The 20975-nt window shown below is 31.9% G+C and overlaps 2 protein-coding genes across 4 annotated transcripts; one reads left to right on the top strand and one right to left on the bottom strand.

Annotated features, from left to right (window-relative positions):
* The first annotated feature begins 229 nt into the window (after positions 1 to 229).
* LOC124846923 (YebC-like protein) lies at positions 230 to 5265 on the top strand. Of its 3 annotated transcripts, none has more exons than XR_015784392.1 (7): positions 230 to 458; positions 755 to 816; positions 1157 to 1313; positions 2192 to 2469; positions 3416 to 3536; positions 4247 to 4371; positions 4850 to 5265. XR_015784392.1 is itself a non-coding variant. In XM_088107014.1 (7 exons), the coding sequence occupies exons 1-6, from the start codon at positions 264 to 266 to the stop codon at positions 4271 to 4273; spliced, it is 840 nt and encodes a 279-aa protein (XP_087963140.1). In that variant the 5' UTR covers positions 230 to 263; the 3' UTR covers positions 4274 to 4308; positions 4850 to 5265. The 3 variants fall into 3 exon arrangements, 2 of the variants coding, with proteins under 2 accessions (XP_087963140.1, XP_087963139.1); XM_088107014.1 differs by having other exon boundaries at positions 4247 to 4308; XM_088107013.1 differs by lacking the exon at positions 4247 to 4371 and having other exon boundaries at positions 235 to 458.
* A 559-nt stretch (positions 5266 to 5824) lies between these two features.
* CCD8 (carotenoid cleavage dioxygenase 8) lies at positions 5825 to 8885 on the bottom strand. Its single transcript, XM_047324296.2, has 6 exons — positions 8541 to 8885; positions 7101 to 7844; positions 6808 to 7001; positions 6524 to 6713; positions 6327 to 6429; positions 5825 to 6214 (listed from the first exon to the last, which is right to left on the bottom strand). The coding sequence occupies exons 1-6, from the start codon at positions 8862 to 8864 to the stop codon at positions 6069 to 6071; spliced, it is 1701 nt and encodes a 566-aa protein (XP_047180252.2). The 5' UTR covers positions 8865 to 8885; the 3' UTR covers positions 5825 to 6068.
* Positions 8886 to 20975: the final 12090 nt, after the last annotated feature.

Below are 20975 nucleotides of genomic sequence, written 5' to 3' on the forward strand. Positions count from 1 at the left end.
CTTCTACCAATCTTAAATTAAAATTCCTAACTTACTTAGAGCCGAAAACTAAATTCACTGTCCATACTATTTTTTTTTCTCCTGACATTGATAATTAAAAACTAACTATAAAAGTTGATAGAAAAAGCTTTACTAATTAATATTCTTAAACATACAAATTCCATTAATATTGTATGACATTTAGTTAAAATATGTTACAAATTAGTAATATAAAAATGGCTTCACCACGCGGGTGTGTATTGTATGAGGAATCAAATAAAAAGATGAGAGCACTGCTTCAACTTCAGGCTTTGACTACTCGCCTCTCACATTCATCTTCCTCCTCCATCTTCTTTCGCGCCAAAACCTTGTGGTTGAATCCAAACAGAGTGTGCACTCAGAACTCCCAAGTGAGAAGGATATGGTTTTCCGCTCCAGTTTGTATGGGTCGCCGTTCCTGCAAAATTGCTGGGAGAAAGGTTTGCATGCCACCTGTTTGATCAAATTCTTTTCTCCTTCATTTTCTCAACTAGTATCAGTATCTTCCTTCACAGTCCATTTATTTAAGGACATTACTCCTCTAGCTGTATTGCTGTAAATCAATGAGGTTGTGCTCGTGTTTTGATTACTTCTCGCGTTATTTTTAAACAAGGCTTATTGTTACCATGTGGCTTTAAGTTGGGTCGCTGTCTTATAGATACATTTTACCAATTATTTTGAACTTTAGAAATCTTCTATTTCTCCAAGGATTGATTCTTATATAAGAAAATTACAGGAAGCCCAAGATGCGAAGAAGACAAAACTATACTCAAGGATTGGAAAGGAGGTTGTGTCTGCGTAAGTCCTTCATTAACTAACTCATTTGTTTATGTTCTCTGTTACATCACTGATTTGATTGGTACTATCAAGTTAGTTTAAGGTGGTCGGGTATTTAGCAAATTGACCTTCTGCTGCCCAGGATTTAGTGACGTGAAATAGTTAGCGTGATCATCCCTTGTATTTTTTTCCCCGATTTTTCCTTACTTTACTGTAAGTGGTGTCTATTTTTCCTGAATTTGATCAGAATCTGTTCTGTAATATGTATTCGTTCGAACTAAAGGATTTTGTTACTGTCTTGTTTTTCTTTATTGATTAAAGAACCACATTGTGGCATAACTTTCATCGTGTTGAATGACAGGGTAAAAAGAGGTGGTCCAAATGTAACATCTAATTCAGTTTTGGCTGCTGTACTTGAGAAAGCTAAGGAGCTTGATGTGCCTAAAGATATTGTTGAGCGCAATATCAAGAGAGCTTCTGAGAAAGGACAGGAGGCTTATATTGAGAAAGTCTATGAGGTTGGTAGAAAACTACTCTTGATTGATTGCCATGGGGAAGCAGATAATTCTGGGACTGGTAATTTTTTGGTCCAGCTTTTTGGGTTAGGTGGTATATCATGCACTCATTCATGAGTCGTAACCAATCTTACTTATAAGTGGTTTGTTTTTCCTCTCTTCTAAGACGACGCTATCATGTTCTTAAGGCAAATTAAAGAAACAAAATTCCATGTAGGACAGATGCATATGACGAATAACATTCAGTTTTAATTGCATCCCATATTATTAATCCTGGTGCTTAATATCAAGTATCTGTTTGTGCACAGGTAAAATTTTGTGACTTTTGTCCTAAAGGGATGTTTGGGCGAAATGAGTTTATAACCCAACTCACTTTTAATATCTAAAAAATATTATGAGATAATTTTTTTTTACAAGAGCTACGAAAAAGCACTTTTGACCTATTGCCATTTGTTCTCACAAAGTTAATTTGGCAAACATTCCCGAAAACAATAATTATATTCAAAGTTTGTTATTTCAGTTCTAATTGTTCCAAATTACATCTCCCTTATAATTGATTCATCCCAGCTGTTTAAACAAGCATTATGCTAGAGAGTTTGAGACGTTTAACATTTTTAGGGACACATTTTTGTATGCTATTACTTTTTACTCTGACGCTGTGAATTTTAAAAAAGTCCAAGTGCGAGGGAAATTGGAGTCAATCAGGTAAATGAGTCTATGGTCGGACCCTGCCCAGACGTGTGGGAAGGGGTCAGTTTTTTGTTTGGACCCATCCTTGGGCCGAATACCTTCAACTCTACAAGACTCTCGGTGGATTACATTTTTTAGAATTTTTTTCTCGGAATGCTATTTTAACTCATCCTTTTATGTTTACCCTTCAGGTTTATGGTTATGGAGGAGTTAGTATTGTAGTTGAGGTATCGACTGATAAGATACATCGTTCTGTGGCAAAGATACGGGAAGTGATAAGGGACTATGGAGGAAAGATGGCAGATTCTGGGTCTGTGACATTTAAGTTTAGACGTGTTAGGGTAGTAAATATTAAAGCTACTAATGCTGACAAAGATCAGCTGCTTTCCATTGCTTTGGATGCTGGAGCTGAGGATGTAATTGAACCTCCAACTTATGAAGATGACACTGAAGAGGATAGCTCAGAAAGGTAATTCTCAGCTATTCATTGTGTTTCTCAGTTACAATAAAATTTGTGGTTTTCATCGGAAAGATTTGTGACATTTTCTTGGTCTTGGAGAGGAAAACTTGAAACCAGTGATAATGAGATCATCCGTTTGACTCATCAAACCCTTTTTCTTCACCAATTACTGAAGAACATATTAGCTAGTTTGAGTAAAATCATTCCTTTATTATAACGTGGGTGAATTTGAAAGGCTGATGGTAAAATCATAGTTTGATATGCGTGATCAACAATTCATAATTCAGCATCCATGGATGGAACGCATTATCCACTACTGACTGCTCCAATGACAACTCAAGCTTTATAGCACCTTAATTTGAGTAATGAAATCTATGGATAACGATGGAAATTAATTATCTGCATTGAAACCCTAGTTTCTAATATTTAAAGCGAAGACTTTGCAATAGCCTGATGTCATTTTCTGAATTCCATCTGTAGCAATTCTTGTCTTGTTAGAATTGGTATGAGAGAATGGAAATGCTGGCTTCCTATTTAAATGTTTTTGAAATAAAGGAAAATTTCAAATATTTAAATAGATATTTATTGTTGTTCAAATTTTCTAAAATCCGGGAACCAAAATCAATATGAAAAATAGTTACAGTCTATCAAATATATTTATAAAAATCACATTTTTTAGGAGTTATTGGATACAAGAGTATCAAATCTTTCATTGGTCTGAAATTGATTCACTGGGCAGATTTGTTTTACATATATAGGGTAAGCATTTCTTACATCACATGATCTTGTAATCTCTCATACTTAAATTAGTCTTCTTGGTAGCTCTGATGGCTGTAATAATGGCTGAAATATGTTCGAGCCTCTGTTGTTCTGTTTGTTTACCCCTTATAACAAGGAGAGTAGAGCATAAAATTCAAGCTTGCCAACTAGAGTTCATTTTATTTCATTTTGTCAGGTATTATAAAATTGTTGGTTCTTCAGAGAACTATTCATCTATATTATCTAAGCTGCGAGAAGAGGGCATAGATTTTGAGCCTGATAATGGTTCCGAGCTTCTTCCAAATACCACGGTTGAGGTTTGTCTACTGGCTTTTGCATGTGCTATTTCATTTGTCTTTCTCCCTTCTCCTTTTGTATTCGTAGTATGACAGAGAATTCTGAAGGTGTAAGTTTAATCTTTGATTCAGTAATATGCAATATCTAAAATGGGTTTGGGAGGTGTTACTTTTTCCTGATTCATTGTTCTGTTCTTCTGTCTGTATTGCATTTTTACAATTATGCATTTTTACAATTATGCATTTGTAGGCAAACTATTCTGGAGAGTATCAATAGTGTTTCTATCAGTAATTTTCCACTTATTCATCATGTTATAAACCATTCCTATTATGTTTAGATTTGGCTTTTCTAAATTAAGCAAAGGCACAGTAAATGATTTCAGTCATTGATGAGAAAATAAACTTTCATATTTGAAACATGCATAATTTGTTGTGGATGTATGGGTACACAACGTTGATAGTTGATTTTGTCATCAATGATTGAGATTTTTCTTGCCTTACACTCTAAAATGAATTACTCACTTTGGAGGGTGCCAGATATCCATTATATTTATCTAACTCTTCATTTTAAAAGATTACACAGAAGTAAAAATCGAAGAGGATTTTTTAAATTCTTTACATTCAGCTCCCCCATCCCACTTTTGTTTTCTTCGTCCAGGTGAGGTGAGAATTTTTATTTTCATAAGGTACTTTCCCTTTAATTTAGCTTCTAATCCTGAATCTAAATGTAGGATTGCTGGGGTACATTCTTGAGTTGAAAATTATTAGCTAAAAGTTTCCAAAGTTTCATGCGGTGAGAATTTCAGAGCTTAATTGGCGTGTGTTTAGCTACTAATGAACTATGCAATTAGGGGGAGTACGTGATTCTATTCTATCATATTCTTTAATTGCACACGTAAATATATGATGCTAATTACTAGCATGACTTGACTCCATGAATTCCAAAGTAATTTTTATGTTGCAGCTTTCTTTGTTCACGTTTATTACTTTTCTACAATTGAATTCCATCCTTTAAGTCTGTAGAAATCTCCATTCTCATTCTTTTCTGCGTAAGTTATATGATTCAATGCTTGTAGCCTTGAACTCTTGTTGCAAATAGACAAATCTATAGGGGATTAACTGCAGCTCAAACCCTCTATACACTTTATAAGGATGAGACTGAGCAGGTCTTTGTTGTATATTGATGACGATTATAATGGTATTTTAACGTCTGCATTGAACTTTGAAAAGTAATTCTATTATTTTTCTAAATAAAAAGAGGGATTGTCCTTAACTTCTTTTCAATTAGGAAACATTGGAGTAAAACCTGAGTCAGTTACACTTGATTTTTTCAGGTAGACGATGAGGCTATGGACTTGAACAAGCAACTTATGAGCAAATTACTTGAGCTTGATGATGTTGATGCTGTTTATACCGATCAAAAATAATTATTTTTATGCTTAAAAGCTGTTCATCAGACAACTCAAGGTTCTCTTGGACACTGGAAGCTCCCATCACAAAATGTACCTCTGGTTTATTTACAAAATGAAAATAGGTTCCAAAAGTTATTGGGGATTCCTCAGGTGAATAATTTGTTGATCTGACTGTTTAATCCGATTCCTTTTTTTTTTGAGAGGACGGCCAGATGCTTGCTTTCTGGAGGGGATTTCATTTTGAAATTATTTGATTCAAACGCGAGGATGTTTAAATCATGTACTGTCTTATATTATAAACTGACAAAGTTTAATAATAATAAAACAAGGTAAATCTAGATTCCTTCTGGTTGGGTACGTTGGTCCCGGAGAAATTTCTTTGCACCCATCTACAATTTATATCTGTTCGTATATAGTTGGTCTTATTACGTAGGATGAAGATAGTCGAGTGAACCAGTTTTTCACTCCTTTTTCTAATATTCATTTTTGCATGTAAACCGAGAACCTGAGATATGCTGCTTAGACAGTTTCAAGATGCATTTTTGTACTAGAACAACCAATATAGGCACTGACGTGAGATAAGTTAGACCATACAGAAGAGTTGTTTGTAGTTGATAATTATAAATGATTCAAAGGGGCGCACTCTGGATGTTCTTTGAGATGGCTAAAACGTGCAAGAGCCAATGCCAAAGTGGTCTATCATGGTTCTGAGCTTCATGTTTGAGGCATGTCTTATCCTAGTCCAAAAAACTATTTTATAACATCTGAACACTGGTTAATGCTCTGATCAACAGAACGTGGCCACATGATGGTGCAACGGAATATTCTGACTTTAATAATACACTGTTGCATTGGGTAAGGATTTTTTTTGTGAAAATGTATTAGTAGTTGGAGAACTGAGAAAAAAATGAGATTACTCATTGATATAATACATGCAGTACAATGTACAAAATGCTGAGGGGAAGAGGACGAATCCATAATTGCGACCTTATCATACACATACAATAATATTACACGCTTAAGGATCAGTATCCCTTGTACCCAGTATGGTTGCATAATATATTGTATAGGTGTACTGCTTTCAGTTGCGTCATTTTCTCTGAGCAGATTTTATATTACTAAATAATATTCTGTGATGCTGTTACTCCTTTGGAACCCAGCATCCATGCAACCCATAGGGAAGTCCATAAGGGAACTTGGCCCTAGCAATCTCTTCAAAAGTGGAACCATCCAACAGCAACGCATACCCTTCTCCATTTTTCTCGCTGACAATGGAGATTACCACGCCTACCATTTGACAGAAAGAAAGGTTAGAATGAAGCTGCTGGAGAATTGTAATAAAGAACAAACAGCAGGATGAAAAAGAACGCATGCATGCTTGAATTAAAGAACTTCTAACCATCATCTTCCTCTGTTGCTCCTGGTCGTGCAACAAAGAATGGTTCTGAGGGTACGGCACCTTCTTCATGCCAGTTCGTAGCCTTTTTCAATTCTAAATCAAGCTGCATAATATTTTATATCATCAAAGCACATTCTACTAAATATATATGTCCGGAACCGTAGATAAGTTTGAAAGACTCAAATATTAAGTCAAACCTTGGTGAGTGTGTTGGGAAAGTTACAAGGTCGCTGTGCTCCACAAGCATACGCATATCTGTATTTCTTTCCTAGATTATTAGGGTTTATGCTGCACATGTCCATGCCTTTCCCATGTTCATTTGGGTCCAATGCTGCATCTAGTTCTCCATATGGACTTCCATCCAGTGGTATTCTGAACCGTCCAACCCTGTTAATTAATCAATGTTAAGTAAACCGTAAGTCACTCGTATGCATTACGATCTTTCCGTAATCTAAAGCTAAGATATCCAAATATCAATCACCTAGCATCGGGTAGAACATCTTCACCATTAAAAGAACGAAGGTTCTGTAACCTAAGTCTATCAAGAATGGTAGGATCCGAATTATGCTCACAACAGTCGGCAATAATGGCCGTCACCCTCCCATCTTCGTCTTCCTCCTCATAAGCATTAATGAAATGGAAAGTAACAAACAGAGGTACTTCCACACTTGCCACCTTCAAAATCAAACACAGAGAATCAATCATTAATAAAGTCCATAACATGGAAGATTAAAACAAATCCACAGAGACGTAATAATTAACTATATAACTTACAATATTTCCACTGGTCTTGCACATGACATGCATAAAAGCTTTAGACTGAGGGTGCCACTCAAACTTGTACAAAGGAGTAGGCTCAGCCTTGAGCAGATTCTGAGCACAGTACCTCAACGGCATTTCGGGCACAACAACATAGTGTTCGGTGACAGGAAAAGAGTGAACCCAACCGGGTGAAGACCCGCCCCGGCAATTGACCCGCCCAATTACCCTCCTCTCATTGGTACCGGGCTCCATCCTCACCACAAGGTACCCTGCTCTCACCAAATCCGGCAACAACGTCACAAACTCCTTATCCGTCACAACGGGGTGCGCAGAGTGAATCAGACCCCCCAACGAGTCACTGTACTCGAACTTCCCCACCGTTTCCAGCGTCTCAGGGTCAATCACAATCGACCCCTTCTGCGTCTCCGTCAGACACACCACCCTCCCGTCGCCAAGCTTCACCACCCCGGTGTTCGCGTTGTCCGTCAGCGACGCGCCGGAGAACAGGCTCGCCAGCTCCCCCACATACGCCAGGAAATTCGCCGCCTTTGGCACTTCCGAAAACTCCCGGTAGCATATCTTCTGATTCTTCTTCGCCGCTCGGTACGCCTCCGATTCAAGTTGACGGTGGCCGGCGAATAACCGGCCTTCCTGGAGTCGTAGCTTCACCACCGTGGCGTAACCGTCGAAGAGGTGTCGGAAGTCATAGTCTCCTATGTGCCACATCCCAGGCCCATTCCTCAGGTACGTTCCATTCTGCATGTAACCATTCACATTTATTTATCATCATAAGGTCAAGAACCGTTGTCCAAGTAATACAAACAAACGAAAAAACCACTGTTTTTCTTACTATGTACTCAATATTCCTATATATATACAGCGTTATTTTAATCATATGTAGTCAACAAAATGACGTTTGCGTATACATGAGCTTGTGGGTATCATGGAATACACCAACCACTAATGATGAGGACACATATTCAAAGATCCTTTGATGTTGTATTAATTATTTGTTTATGAGTTTTCAGGTTATTAAAAAAAATCCAAAACCTATTTATTGACACAGACTTTTTATTATTTTAATGTGTTTTCTTATAATTAACTATAATATATTCTTTTATTGGTTTTCATTTCTCTGACGTTATACTGCTGTAAATGACCAACAAACCTAGACTAAGCCTGTGATCAAATCGATACTATTGCTTAATTAATTATTATTATTTTTGTAGCTTACAATGGACAGTGTCTATGTGTAGATCCCTGCCGGAGGGAAAAATAAGATTTTTCATTTGGCTTTTGTACTTTAATGGTAACTCGTGTGATATCAATAAAGGTTCATACAAAGATTTAAGTAAAGGTTATATCTCAGTACCATTTAAAACTATGCAGAAAGATATGATATTGGGTGATTTTATTGGAGGTGAAGAGCATGAAGTATATATGAAGTCTTACAAGCCATGGTGGTATATGCCCTTCAACTTGTAACTCTCCTTCCCAGTTCTCCTGCAAGATACTAGTCCATGCAACATGGTGGTGGTGGTGGCGGCCGGCGGTGGTTCCGGAGCGTTGTTCCTCCGGTGTTGGTGGGGTAATCATGGGTAATGAAGGACTTGCAACATTTGCAACGGTTAAGTGTAGGAGTTTGCGTTTGGGTTTATTGACGATGAGTTTATTTGGAGGTAAAATATGATTGGTATGATGAGAGATGGGAGGAAGAAGCATAGTTGGGGAAGAAGTGGAGTTTGTGAGTGAAGAAGGCATGGTTGTGAAAGCCATGGAAATGGAAAAAAGAAGAAAATTGAAGGGTTTGGGTTTTGTGAGTGAGAATAATGATGCATATTTATAGGAGGTAAATGATTTTGTGAAGATGAAAATTGGTGTATGGGAATCTTGATTGGTGGAATTCCTTCTCACTACGGGACATACTTTGGTTTTTCTTCAGTCCTTACTTTCACACATTAAATTATACGTATTTTCATGGATTCGACAACTATATCAAGACACAAAGCTTAATATATTATAAACTGCTTTACGATTTTTGACTATATATATATATATATGCTGGAAAGTTAACAACAGGTTTATTTATTTTTAATTAATCTTACTTACAGAACTAGTTGCGTGTCATTTTGGTCCTCCGAGTTTAATAATTAAAAATTTCAGCATTTTTTAAATAAGAAATTCCACTAAAAGAAAGCAATTTTACCTTTTTTTTTTAAATTCTCACTTTCAAAATCTTTACAAAATGAGTTAAGTAAGCTCTGGTTTATTTTATGTCTCACATTTATCATAAAATATCAAGAATATATTCGACAGTATAATTAATGAGAATTTTAAGAATTAAGGTAGAAAAAAAGTGATAAAAGGGTCGAATTTGTTAATCTTTTTAAAAAAATAATAGCTAACGTATTTTTAGAATTCTAAAAAGATGCAAAAGTACTCGTTGAAGCTTCGACCACACGTGATCAATCAATCTTTCCTAGACGCAGATTCAAGGATGTCAATTAATTGGCTTCAAAAATCGAAGAACTAAAATCACACATGTTATAGGAATAAACAAATAGTAAGAATTGTGTAATTAAACTTTTAATTTAAATATTATAAATAAAAAAATATTTTTATTTTTACCTAGTTATATTTAAAATAACTTGAATTAGTCAAGATTTACCGTGAAGCTTAAATATCAAAGATAAAAAATATAAGGTATTCTTTAAATACGAAATCTTCTAAATAATATAAATCTTTTTGGGGAGATTGAACTAATTCACCGACACATGAGTTGCGTCACATAAATAGTTAAGAAATTAATTTCTTAAACTTCAATTACAATGATAGTTTTTCATAATAAAAATAAGTTATAGTTGATGGACCTTTTCCTCCAATTAGTTTCTTCCTCATACAAAAGTAAGTTGGAGTAGTTCATGTAGTTGAATCGATCAAACACTGTATTTCTGAAAAAAAAAAGTAGCCATTAAGCTACTTCATAGCCGAATAATTATTCTCTAAGCTTTTAAAATAAATGTCTTTGTTAAAAATATTAACTTCACCAGTTTATATTATATTAGAAGACTACTTTCTAAAATTTAAAACTTACATAGAATCTTTTATTATCCATAATATTTTAATAAATTTTCGATTTCCATATTACACAATTATATATCTACTATTTTTAATTATTAAGAAAATATTTTACTTTTATATGAAAATTGTAAGAGTTTAAAATTAACTAAAATGGTAAAATAACAATTTCTTATCAACATATATTCGTTTGTGCATGATAAAAAAACAAAGAAGCATATATTTTATATTATTTTTGTATTTATTACTTAAATTTCAGAACTAATTTATATATATATAAAGTTAGATTAGGAACTTTCAATTCATAAATTTTACGATAAAACAATTTAATATCAGCCCTAGCTAACAGGTATTTTTTTCTTTCAAGATAGTCTAAGCCTAAGACATCATTTGAAGCCGAGAAAAAGGATATAATCTAGTTGTAAAATCCATTGAGGTAAAATTTGGATTTGAGTATAGTAGGACATTTCTATAATAAAAATTATCCTTAGTGCAATTGTAAACTGATCATTTTTAGGTATGAATAGTTTATATAAGATATAACCACTTTCAACATAAAATTTTAAAATTTAATATTTATGTATTTTAATTTTTTTTATATGTGACTTCACTTTCTATTTTTATTTATGTAAAACTTTCAATTCATACTTAAAGTTTATTATCTTAATGTTGTATTCAAGTATACATATTTAACAATAAAGTTAAGATCTTAAGTCATAAAAAAATATCTCTTTAGTTTAAATGATTTTTGTTTTTAAAAGAAAAATAAATATAAGATCTTAAAAGTGATGTAACATAATAAAAATTATTAGAATAACTCGTATTATAACTATGCAATAGAGATGTTTTTAAGTTATATTATTAATGTATTATACTTTCTAAATTTATTAAACCCTAGTGAGACTTGTATTCCTTTTTTTTTTATATATATATGTAGCACTTTATATATGTACTATGTGCAAATAATAGAAGATGGGGTATAGTTGTAATGTGAGTTAATTCATTTCTACAAACCAACTTTTAAGATAAAGGAGGTACTTTTATTTATAATTTGTATTTTCAAATTTGATCTACAGCTATGTGACATGTAAATTTTCCTTAACATCCTCATGCATCTCCAACATTAAGTTTGATGAGTAAATAATATAGCGAATGACATTTCTATTGTAGAAAAAATACTTTAATATTATCTTATAAATTTTTGTTTTGAATTAAATATTGTAAAAATCAGTTATAAAGTACAATACTCTTATAGAGTTTTAGGTGAGATTTGTATATTTTTTTTCTCAATATACTCTTATGCATTTTCAGTATTTAAAAAAAAAAAGTCTTGTATTAATTTTTTGACTTCCAAAATATTTAACATTAAGATAGTATTTTTAAGATGGATAATAAAGGTAATGAGTCTCAAACACATGAAGTTGTGGATCTCATAATGGTGTTATCAGCCAACAGATATACTACATCTTTATTTTATCAATACGCTAGCGATATCTTTACTAGAACGTATCACATTTTCTTGTTATTATGCTATCACATTTTAATCTTATATAGGTAATTAAAGTAAATGTTATTCTATCAAGTAATTGTATGACTATGTATGTTAAGGTGTACAATGGATTATGTTTTAAACTTTCAACATTTTTAGTAGTGTAGCAAAATCTGTAGCTATTTCAATTTTATATTTCATTCAGACTAAGCTATACACAGTAGAGTGTTATCATAGAGGTCCAAATCAATATGACAACTTTGATAAGAATATGTTTGCCAAGTCCTGCACACATTATATAAACATACTCACTCTTTATTAAACGCCAACAGGATTTTTTTTTTATACTAATAATTCCTATTTCATAATTCATTATATGAATAATATCATCCTAATAAAAGTGAACTTAAAAAAAATAGAGTAATGTTAAAGGTAAAAAGAATTTGAAGTGTTAAAATATCAATATTGTCCAAATCTTATCTTCAAGTCCGATGTTCCTATGTTCTAAACTTACTATCTCCCATTTTGTCTTATCTGTTGTGTCAAACCAGTTAGCCAAAGATTTTATGGAGACTATACAAAGCACAAACACCAATCACAGTATGAAAAACTGATTTTAGGAATTTAGTTTTTAACCAGACCGAAACTTTTACCTAAGTCATACAAAATATCTCATTCTTAGAAATCACTTTGTTTATGTGATTCCATGTTATATGCACTTCCAATTCGTGTTTCTTCATACCAGTTAACTTTTACTATACCTAATGGATTAAAATTTTTGAAATCTTATTAATTCATCTTCCTTACTAATGATTCATCCTATGATAAAATCTATACTTTGTGATCGTAGGATGACATGTCGCCTCCATAGGTGCATGTATTGCATACTACATCATTTCCTTCTTTGACCTTCAAATTTGATAGTACCAAAACCCACCACGTCTATTTTGATGCATAATTAATATACAATCCAATCATCTCAAAATCAAACATGTAATTATGTTGGGTATTGTCGGCAATTAATTAATCTGTACATCTTTACAGATTTATACACAGCCGGTCACTGCATATTTAGAGAAGTTTTAAGTCTAGAAAATATTTTACCGCCTTGTTAATTATTCAATGCTTAGAAATGGATAATAGATCTTAATCTTATTAGACATTGATACGATGAATGAAAACTTGTTATATATTGAAAAAAAAAATGTTATGGTGATTCACTTATATGGATAATGAACGGATAATCCGAAGCAAGGAGATGTGATGAGTGAGGAAAAGATCCCTTTGATGAGTAGGTAATGCAGTTTGAATTAGGGTTAGAAAAAAGTGAAATAGAATGAGAAAGATGAAGAAGGTGTGGGAACACGATGATGATGGATTGGGAAACGGAATATAGAAATATGTGTATGTATTGCCGTCGAAAGTGGAGGTGAAAAAACTTAAGAGGTGCAGAGGTGGTTGGGGCATTCGAATAATGATGTTTTCCATGAAGGAATTGGTTCAATAATTTAGTGACAGGAGCAATGTTAATTTGCTTACATAGTTCATACCCCTTTTGGAAAGTGGGAATGCTCATTGTGCCACTTGCGACTTAGCACACAAATATATTTAGTTTATAGGTTGACCTGCATGGTTGTGCAATCTGGGTCCGCATGTTCGCCACTCAACCAAATCTTCTTTCATGTCAACAATCCTTAACTCCATTTCACTTTGCATCGCACAAAACCACCCTTATAATAATTCTTCTTCTACTATATTCTCCATTCTCCTTTTCAAGTTTAAGTCTGTTCAGAGTTTAATTATCGTAATTTCGACCTAAAACGAAGCAGCCTCAGTACATTCAATGTTTTATGAGAATGAAGTAGACCTTTGTAATTGGTATTGCTTGTGTCTCTTCATGTCCTGTATGATTCCCACAACAGTGAATCCATAATGCAGAATTTCTGCTGCCTGCAGTTGTATGTGGCAGACAAAATTAGGGTTTTCCCACAACGGAGAACAGTTAAGTTGTGTTAAGAATTTGGACCACGATTATTATAAAAACTAAGAGTCAGTATTCGCTGTGGGTCCAAAACTATCAAATATTGTGGGCGATGATGATGCGCACTCATGCACCCACCACCTTCACCTTCTTTAATTATTATATGCTGTTATGTAATTTAGCTCTGATCAAATTTTATATCTCGTCATCATCTTCCACTTAATTACCATTTCCAAAGAAAACAAAGTTTTTTCAAAGACGTTTAATTTCAGAGTGATCGAGAAAATCATCATGTGTGGTTCGTCCGATTCTTCCAAAACGAATTATTATGAAGATGGCAGAGATGAAAATTAATTCTTAAACAAAACAAAAGCGGTCCTATGCGTATCTCGTATTGTTGCAGTTCGAATCCGGATATTCGTTTCTTCTGTTTCAATTATTATTAATATTATAAAAAGCAGCCACCTAATCGAGGAGATGCCACTCTTCTACAGTGTATTGTACTCTTGGATACTTTTCGGCAATTTTCTGCTTGACATTTTCTGGATTCGATAATGACCCCTTCAACTTCATCAATGATTTCAAACGCTAACAACACTTTCACAAAATCACGTTTTCGTTATCGCCATAATCTGGTTTCTATGAAGCAAAACCTCAAAAACGAATTATTTCCCCGTTGCTTCAAAGAGCAATCATTAATATTCATTTTTAAGTCAATTCCATTAACTGGTATTCGAATATGAAACTCATATTGCCACGAGTAGTACGTACTACGTACTCCCCATATTCAATTCGATTCGTTTTAAAGACAACTTAACGTGTCCTGTTTTGTTCTTGTGTTATTTCTTAGTTCGTCTTATGTTATTTTCAATTTTGTTTTAAGAATGCATTGACTTTTCGTAACTCAATAAAAAGAAAAAACTCCTTTAAAAAATGTCCAAAAATAAAAACAATAAAGTTGCATCTATTTTTATTTTCATAATAAGTGTCTAAATCTAACATCCATGATAAGAGAATGTAAATATTACTATAAATTTGGTTGTAACTTGATATAAATCTAGTTAGAAATTTCTTGAAAACAAAAACATCGTATTTAAGTTGTAAGAGCTTTTGGGTTAAACTAAGTATGTTAGGATTTATAAGTATATTAATGATTTAAGTTTCAATATTATTATATATTTGAATCCTTAAATAATATAAATACAAATAGAAAAGTTAATCATTTAAATTGATTTTTATTTTAATATTTAATTTAAAAAGAACAAGAAGCCTGCTTGCTTTGCTTGTCTTTGGCTAGTTAGGTGACTGAGTCAAAGTAAACTGATGGATTGAAAATTTCAGTCTATTTTTTTTATTTTAATTTTTTTATCTCTAGAAGATAGTTATATATAGTTTTGTCAAACATAATGGATGGAGAACCTAGGGATGAAAAGCTTAGAAAAATAATTGAACAACATAAGAAATGAAATGAAAAAATATGGAAGATATTGTGGTGTGATTTCATCTTAAGTATCATCACCACACACTCGTAAAGGGTAACAAATCCTTGATGAATAACACACCTAAAAAGAATCACATCCTTGTAGGACAAAATTCACGCATTAATGATTCATCTCATATGATCTTCACTGTAAAATAAAATCAAAGATACCAAAGTCCTATAAATTTTGCAATAGAGAACACAACATAACTCAATTATCATATTACACATGTTGAATTATACTCAATATTTAGTATTGTTCATGTATAACTTAATTTGGGAATTTAAGGATTGAAAACATAAAACAAAAATTTGTAAAATGAACTTAGACATTGAAAGTGAAATCAAGAAGAGGAAAACAAATCAAATCACTCCAAAAAAACCAAACGGTCTAAAAATCACTTTTCTCTAAATATTCACATCAAAATTTAAATAATTAACCGATTCAATTAATTAATCAACTAAACTGATTTATACAAATTAAATCTCAACATCATTCAATCCAATATACATTCAACTATAAAATCAAGATTCAACAATTCCTAATTTAAATTTTATTTTCAAAAACGCAAATTAATATCATAAAGAACAAAAATGAAATTAGAAAAAGAATAACCAACTTAGTGTAAAGAACAATCGGTACAAAACTCAATTTCTTGACAATCAGGGGTTTTTTCCGTTAAAACGATGACAATACTTGATGGGTTTTTGTCAAATTTCATTTAGTTTAATGTAAATCACAGCTAACCACCCTCTTTCAAGTCATGACTCAAGATTAATAATTAATTTTCTTAAAAGAGCCTTTAAAACCAAATTATTCTTTTCTTAAACGTGTATATGTTACTAAACAATGGTTTGGAAATTTTTAAATTAAAATTTCTGTACAAAAAATTATGGTAAAGGAACGTCATACCTTGTTTATAAGGTTTAACCAAACAGCAATTTAGTTTCATAAATTTGAAAATTGATTGAGTATGCAACAACCTTGTATGTTTGTTGAGGTGATGTTGAAAAGTCCCATATCATTTAAGATAAACAACAAACTAAATGGTAATAATTATATGATATATTCTAAGTTCTTGAATTTAAACATTCTAGTAAAAAACAATTTAAATTTATATTTAGTCTTTAAAAGTTAATTATTTTTTTCTTAATTGTTACTAAACAAGGATTTGAAAGAGAAACATTTTTAAATTAAAAACTTTCTATAAAAAAAATATGGTGCTGGAACAACCTCATTGGTATTTATAAGGTTTAACCAAACAACAAATTAGTTTTATAAATTTGAAAGTATTGATTGAGTATGCAGTTTACCTTTGTCTCTATCTTTTAGACATTATGCTCTCTCGTTCTGTTTGTTCCTTTGGACAAAAATAAACTTTTGGACGACCAAACGTAATGTGAACTATGATGGTATATATGAAAAATGGGTCTGAATTAAGCTTTTCTTCTTCTTCTGCACCTCAATAACTTCCATTTACACTTTCCTTTATTGCAAAAGTTAATCCAAAACGTAACATCTTTAATCCCAATTACATAATTCAAAATTTAGAAGAGAGTAGTATCTTAGCTCTTAAATATTCAATTTTTCTTTCCTCAATCCAAAATATAAAATTACCTTTTTGGGATTAGGCATTGTCAATGATGAGGATTGGGTTATTTCTTCTCACCTCCATACATTTCATTCTACACCCTGTACACTTATAAAATTACCTATTTATTTTTATTTTCTTTTCACTTTTTCCTTCTTCCGCATCCAGCTGAAACCCCTCTCTTTTATGTCCTCTTTCCCAAGTGTGTCTCCATGTCATCTTTTTACTGCTTTTCATCTTTTTTTTTTATTGAAAAATATTATGGACGTGCATTCTAAAATCTATTTTTATTTTGCAGTTTGGAATGTATTCATTTTGAAATATTTTCAAATTTGCATTCCAAATCACAAAATTACAGAATTAAATTAAAATTTTCTTGTATATATGAGTATATATGCAGGACAAACTCACAGAGATGCAGGAAAAAATGATATTTTTTTTATCTGGCAGGAAGAAATGACCTGATTATTGTTTACATTAAAAGAAAGTTGAGCCTTTTCCGCTGGGCTTCATATTTCTTGCCGAAGTAATTCCTTCACTGTTTCCATAAAATAAAAAGATAATAAGAGGGGTTTGGCAGCTCATTCCTTTAAGTTAATAAGTGCATGAGATAAAAAAAACAACAACAAAAAAACATTCAAATGTAATCTCACCCACACATAACCTAGACTAGGGCTAGGGTTAATCCTTAGCCCCACCTAGAATTGTAGGATTTTTGAGTTGCAAACAATATCGTCCAAAACTGGAGCCCTTTGCCTTAAATTCATCTACTGACACATTGGCCTCCGTGGATAAATTCTTGGTGACTGTGATGCACTAGTTCTACAATAAGTCATTTTCATTTCATTCAAGATTTTCTCTAATTTCTTTTTCATTCATCTGTAGTCACTAACTGCAGTAGGTGTACAAAGCAATAACTACGGGATTTGCAAATTTATGGAAGACCCATGAAACTCTTCATCATTCAGGTTTGGATGTAAGTCAATTTCAGAATTAGTGCAACTATGAAATCAAACTCTTCTTTCTCTTTCATATATATATATATATATATATATATATATATATATATATATATATATATATATATATATATATATATATATATATAACCAAGGAGTAATTCTTATTTTATATTTGAATTTTTACTTTTTAGTTTTTCAAATATTTATTTTCAAAAGCATTGCATTATGCATGTCATAAAAGCTTCATAATTTAGTTTGGACCTGTTACATATTTTTTCTCAGAACCTCAATTATTATGAAAATAATCGATATGATGAAGATCAGAATCCTTAACTATACCATTATGGTACAGCAAAATGGACATGATGAACAACAGTAAGATTCTCTGGTTCATTCCATCACCATTCACAGACAACACTCAAAGCTTTGCCGTTTCCTCTGCCACTGGTTTCCCTCCATTTGTATACAAAATATACAGCCACGTTATGTATCTACATGCATGGAATATTGTATCTTTTTTTCACTTCCAATCTACAATCAGCATGCCAAAACCTTTATTGAGTTTTTCATTTTCTTATCTCGTTACCAAGAGAGACCTAATGAGAAAATTTTAGTTGTTTAAAATTTTTATGGGATGATTTTGAAAAATAAAAGGATTATTCAATTTATATTTCAATAGTTACTATACTAATCCATTCAAAGAAGAGTACCACTTCATGTTATGGAAACTTAAAACACTTTCTTATTACTATTTCTAAACTTAATTATAAGAAATTAAGTGAACACGGATTAATGATAGTAGTAAGTTCATCTAATATTTTTGTTTTAATATAATAACAATTTCTTTTTTATAAATGATCATTGTCTATCAATGTCGTCTATCGTTGCACTAATAGAGTTTCAATTTCGATCGACAATCATACGGTTTTGATCGTCTCGACCAGGCGATCACTGTACTGTTAACGACGCCTTCATCGAAGTTTCTACGCACTCTCGGCACCTTTTGAAGTTGTGGATAGACTTTAATTTCGTTATGCGTAGTGACATGTCTCGTCTCTTCTCAGGCAACGATTCAATGCGTCTCTCTTCTTCCTCTTTCAGGTTCATCGGGTGTGGTCGCACATCGCGTCTCCTATCAAGCAGTTATTCAGAGCATGAAGGTTGCTCATTTTCCTTTCTTAGGTGCCTTGATTGAAGAATTTTGGATTTTTAAGGTTTCTTTTTACTGTTCATCATCAATGGTTTTTTTCCTCTGTTGTCTCTTCTGACCTCCCTTCTGTCACCATTACGTTTGACCTATCTATATATGATTTTTCTTCCATGGTAAAAATGATTTTTGTTAGTTTATTTATAGTTGTGGTGGCTTTTCAACAATGATTTCTTTATCTACTATATGTCAATCATGCATTTTTCAATGACGATTTGGGTTGTTATTTCGTCTTCTATGTCGTCTTTGCAAATCATTAACAATTTGATTTCCTTCAGAAACAAATATTTTCACTATATCTTTAGGAATTATATCAATAACAAACTTATATATTTTCACTAAGTCTTTATGAATTATATTATTAACAAGCTTGGTACATACTATTTGTAGACACTAGTCTAAGAGAATATATTGTCTTTATCTTATCTTTATCTTTTATTCTTAATTAGTTTGTTATTATTATTTATTTGTATTTTTAGTTTAGTCCATAAGTTTTCTATTATATATTCAACACAAAAAGGATTAATTTCATATATAATTTTTGACTATATTTAATAAATTTATTGAATAATTATCGGTCGTGTAAATACTTTTGTATAACTTGTTTTAATCATTGTAGAAAAAAAACATATATTTTGATATATGCTGTAAACTATTTTCACAATAGGTTAGTCTATTGAAATAAATTAAAAAGAACATAATGTTAGTTTTATAAGTTTGGTCCATATTTAAACATATTTAAAAGTTTAAACATTAGGCCATGGAAGAATTAGATACGATTATTCTATAACCGAGTTTAATTTTATATATAACTTTAGAATTTAGGTGTGTTCATTTTTTAAGAAAATTTGAGGGAGGATGGGTAGATGAATTTAAGTGGATTTGAGAATAAAATGTGTGTGTTTTTTTTAAAGAGATTTAGAGATTATAAAGTGTGCATTTGAAAGTAAAGTTTGCGAAAGTTTGTAAACAATTAGAAAAATATTTTAATAGATAGAAAATAAAAATTACCAAATTGTCCTTAATTTTTTATAAGAATTATAGCGATAGTCAAAGAACTAAGAAAGTGCAAATGCATATAATATTACTCAAAAGTGTTTACATCAATACCTCTATATATAACACATAAATTTAGGAAAACCTAAAAACCCTAAAATAAAGCCCAAAACCCAAAATACATAAAAATAACAAAAAATTAAAATTATAGACACAAACTTTCACCTCGCCAGGCTCACTCGCCCAACGAACACAAATTGGCTTGCCTAGCGAATTTAACATTCTGTAAAAAAAAAATTACAATTTATTTAATTTCCTAAATTATTCTTCAGTTATGCTCATGATCTTCATGTTCTTTAAGTTTTCTCTTTCATGAAACATTATAAGATTCAAAAGATACATGTTTTGATCTTTAACCTTGTCATAGATTCTTTGAATTGCAAATGTTCTTCCTTAAGTTCTTTTTATACATGTTCAATAGATAGTCTTCTATCATACCCTCCTTATTGAAGAAAATTTGTCCTTAAATTCGTACCACTTAAAGATTCCTTATCACTATTATTCAAGTTATGGAAGACACTAAATGATTAAATGTTGGTTCGTTTATAATAAATATTCATCATTGAACAATTAATAAAGTCAACTTAATTATAAGTTACAATATGATTTGTGATTCCATTTTTTGTCTTACTGCATGGTGGAATCAATTCTACTTGAAAGGGAATCAATTCCCACTCTTCATCATTAACTACGAGCTTCGGTTCATCTCCATCTTAACCACCATGGAAGTTGTGAAGGATATAATATTAATAGCTTAATAAACACACCTCATAGCTCGGTAACACTTCCTACTAATGAACATGAAACTGTGAACCTATAAACCACACACACAAATAACTCACCTAAAACAACTCAAAACATCGTTATCTCAACCATAGCAAAAGAAAATAAATTTAACTCCTCGAAATCTCAAAATTTATATACTCAATCACCTATGTCAACCAACTTCACCATTGAATGCATATCTAATGTCTTGTTGGACATGCTATAATCAAAATAATTCAAAAACAAAATTTTGGGTAATCATTTATGTCATGCTGAA

This window comes from Vigna umbellata, chromosome 2 (genome assembly GCF_029865625.1).
Source record: "Vigna umbellata cultivar VRB3 chromosome 2, Vumbellata_1.0, whole genome shotgun sequence".
Lineage (NCBI taxonomy): Eukaryota > Viridiplantae > Streptophyta > Magnoliopsida > Fabales > Fabaceae > Vigna > Vigna umbellata.

Bases quoted from the DNA above. Each gene is read 5' to 3' on its own strand.
- CCD8 (XM_047324296.2), bottom strand. From the start codon at position 8,864: ATGGCTTTCACAACCATGCCTTCTTCACTCACAAACTCCACTTCTTCC. The intron at 7,845-8,540 runs GTAAGACTTCAT...GGTTACATGCAG, and splicing joins GGCATATACCACCATGGCTT to AATGGAACGTACCTGAGGAA. The intron at 6,430-6,523 runs GTTTGACTTAAT...AATATTATGCAG, and splicing joins TTCCCAACACACTCACCAAG to CTTGATTTAGAATTGAAAAA.
- LOC124846923 (XM_088107013.1), top strand. From the start codon at position 264: ATGAGAGCACTGCTTCAACTTCAGGCTTTGACTACTCGCCTCTCACAT. The intron at 459-754 runs GTTTGCATGCCA...AGAAAATTACAG, and splicing joins GCAAAATTGCTGGGAGAAAG to GAAGCCCAAGATGCGAAGAA. The intron at 3,537-4,849 runs GTTTGTCTACTG...TGATTTTTTCAG, and splicing joins TTCCAAATACCACGGTTGAG to GTAGACGATGAGGCTATGGA.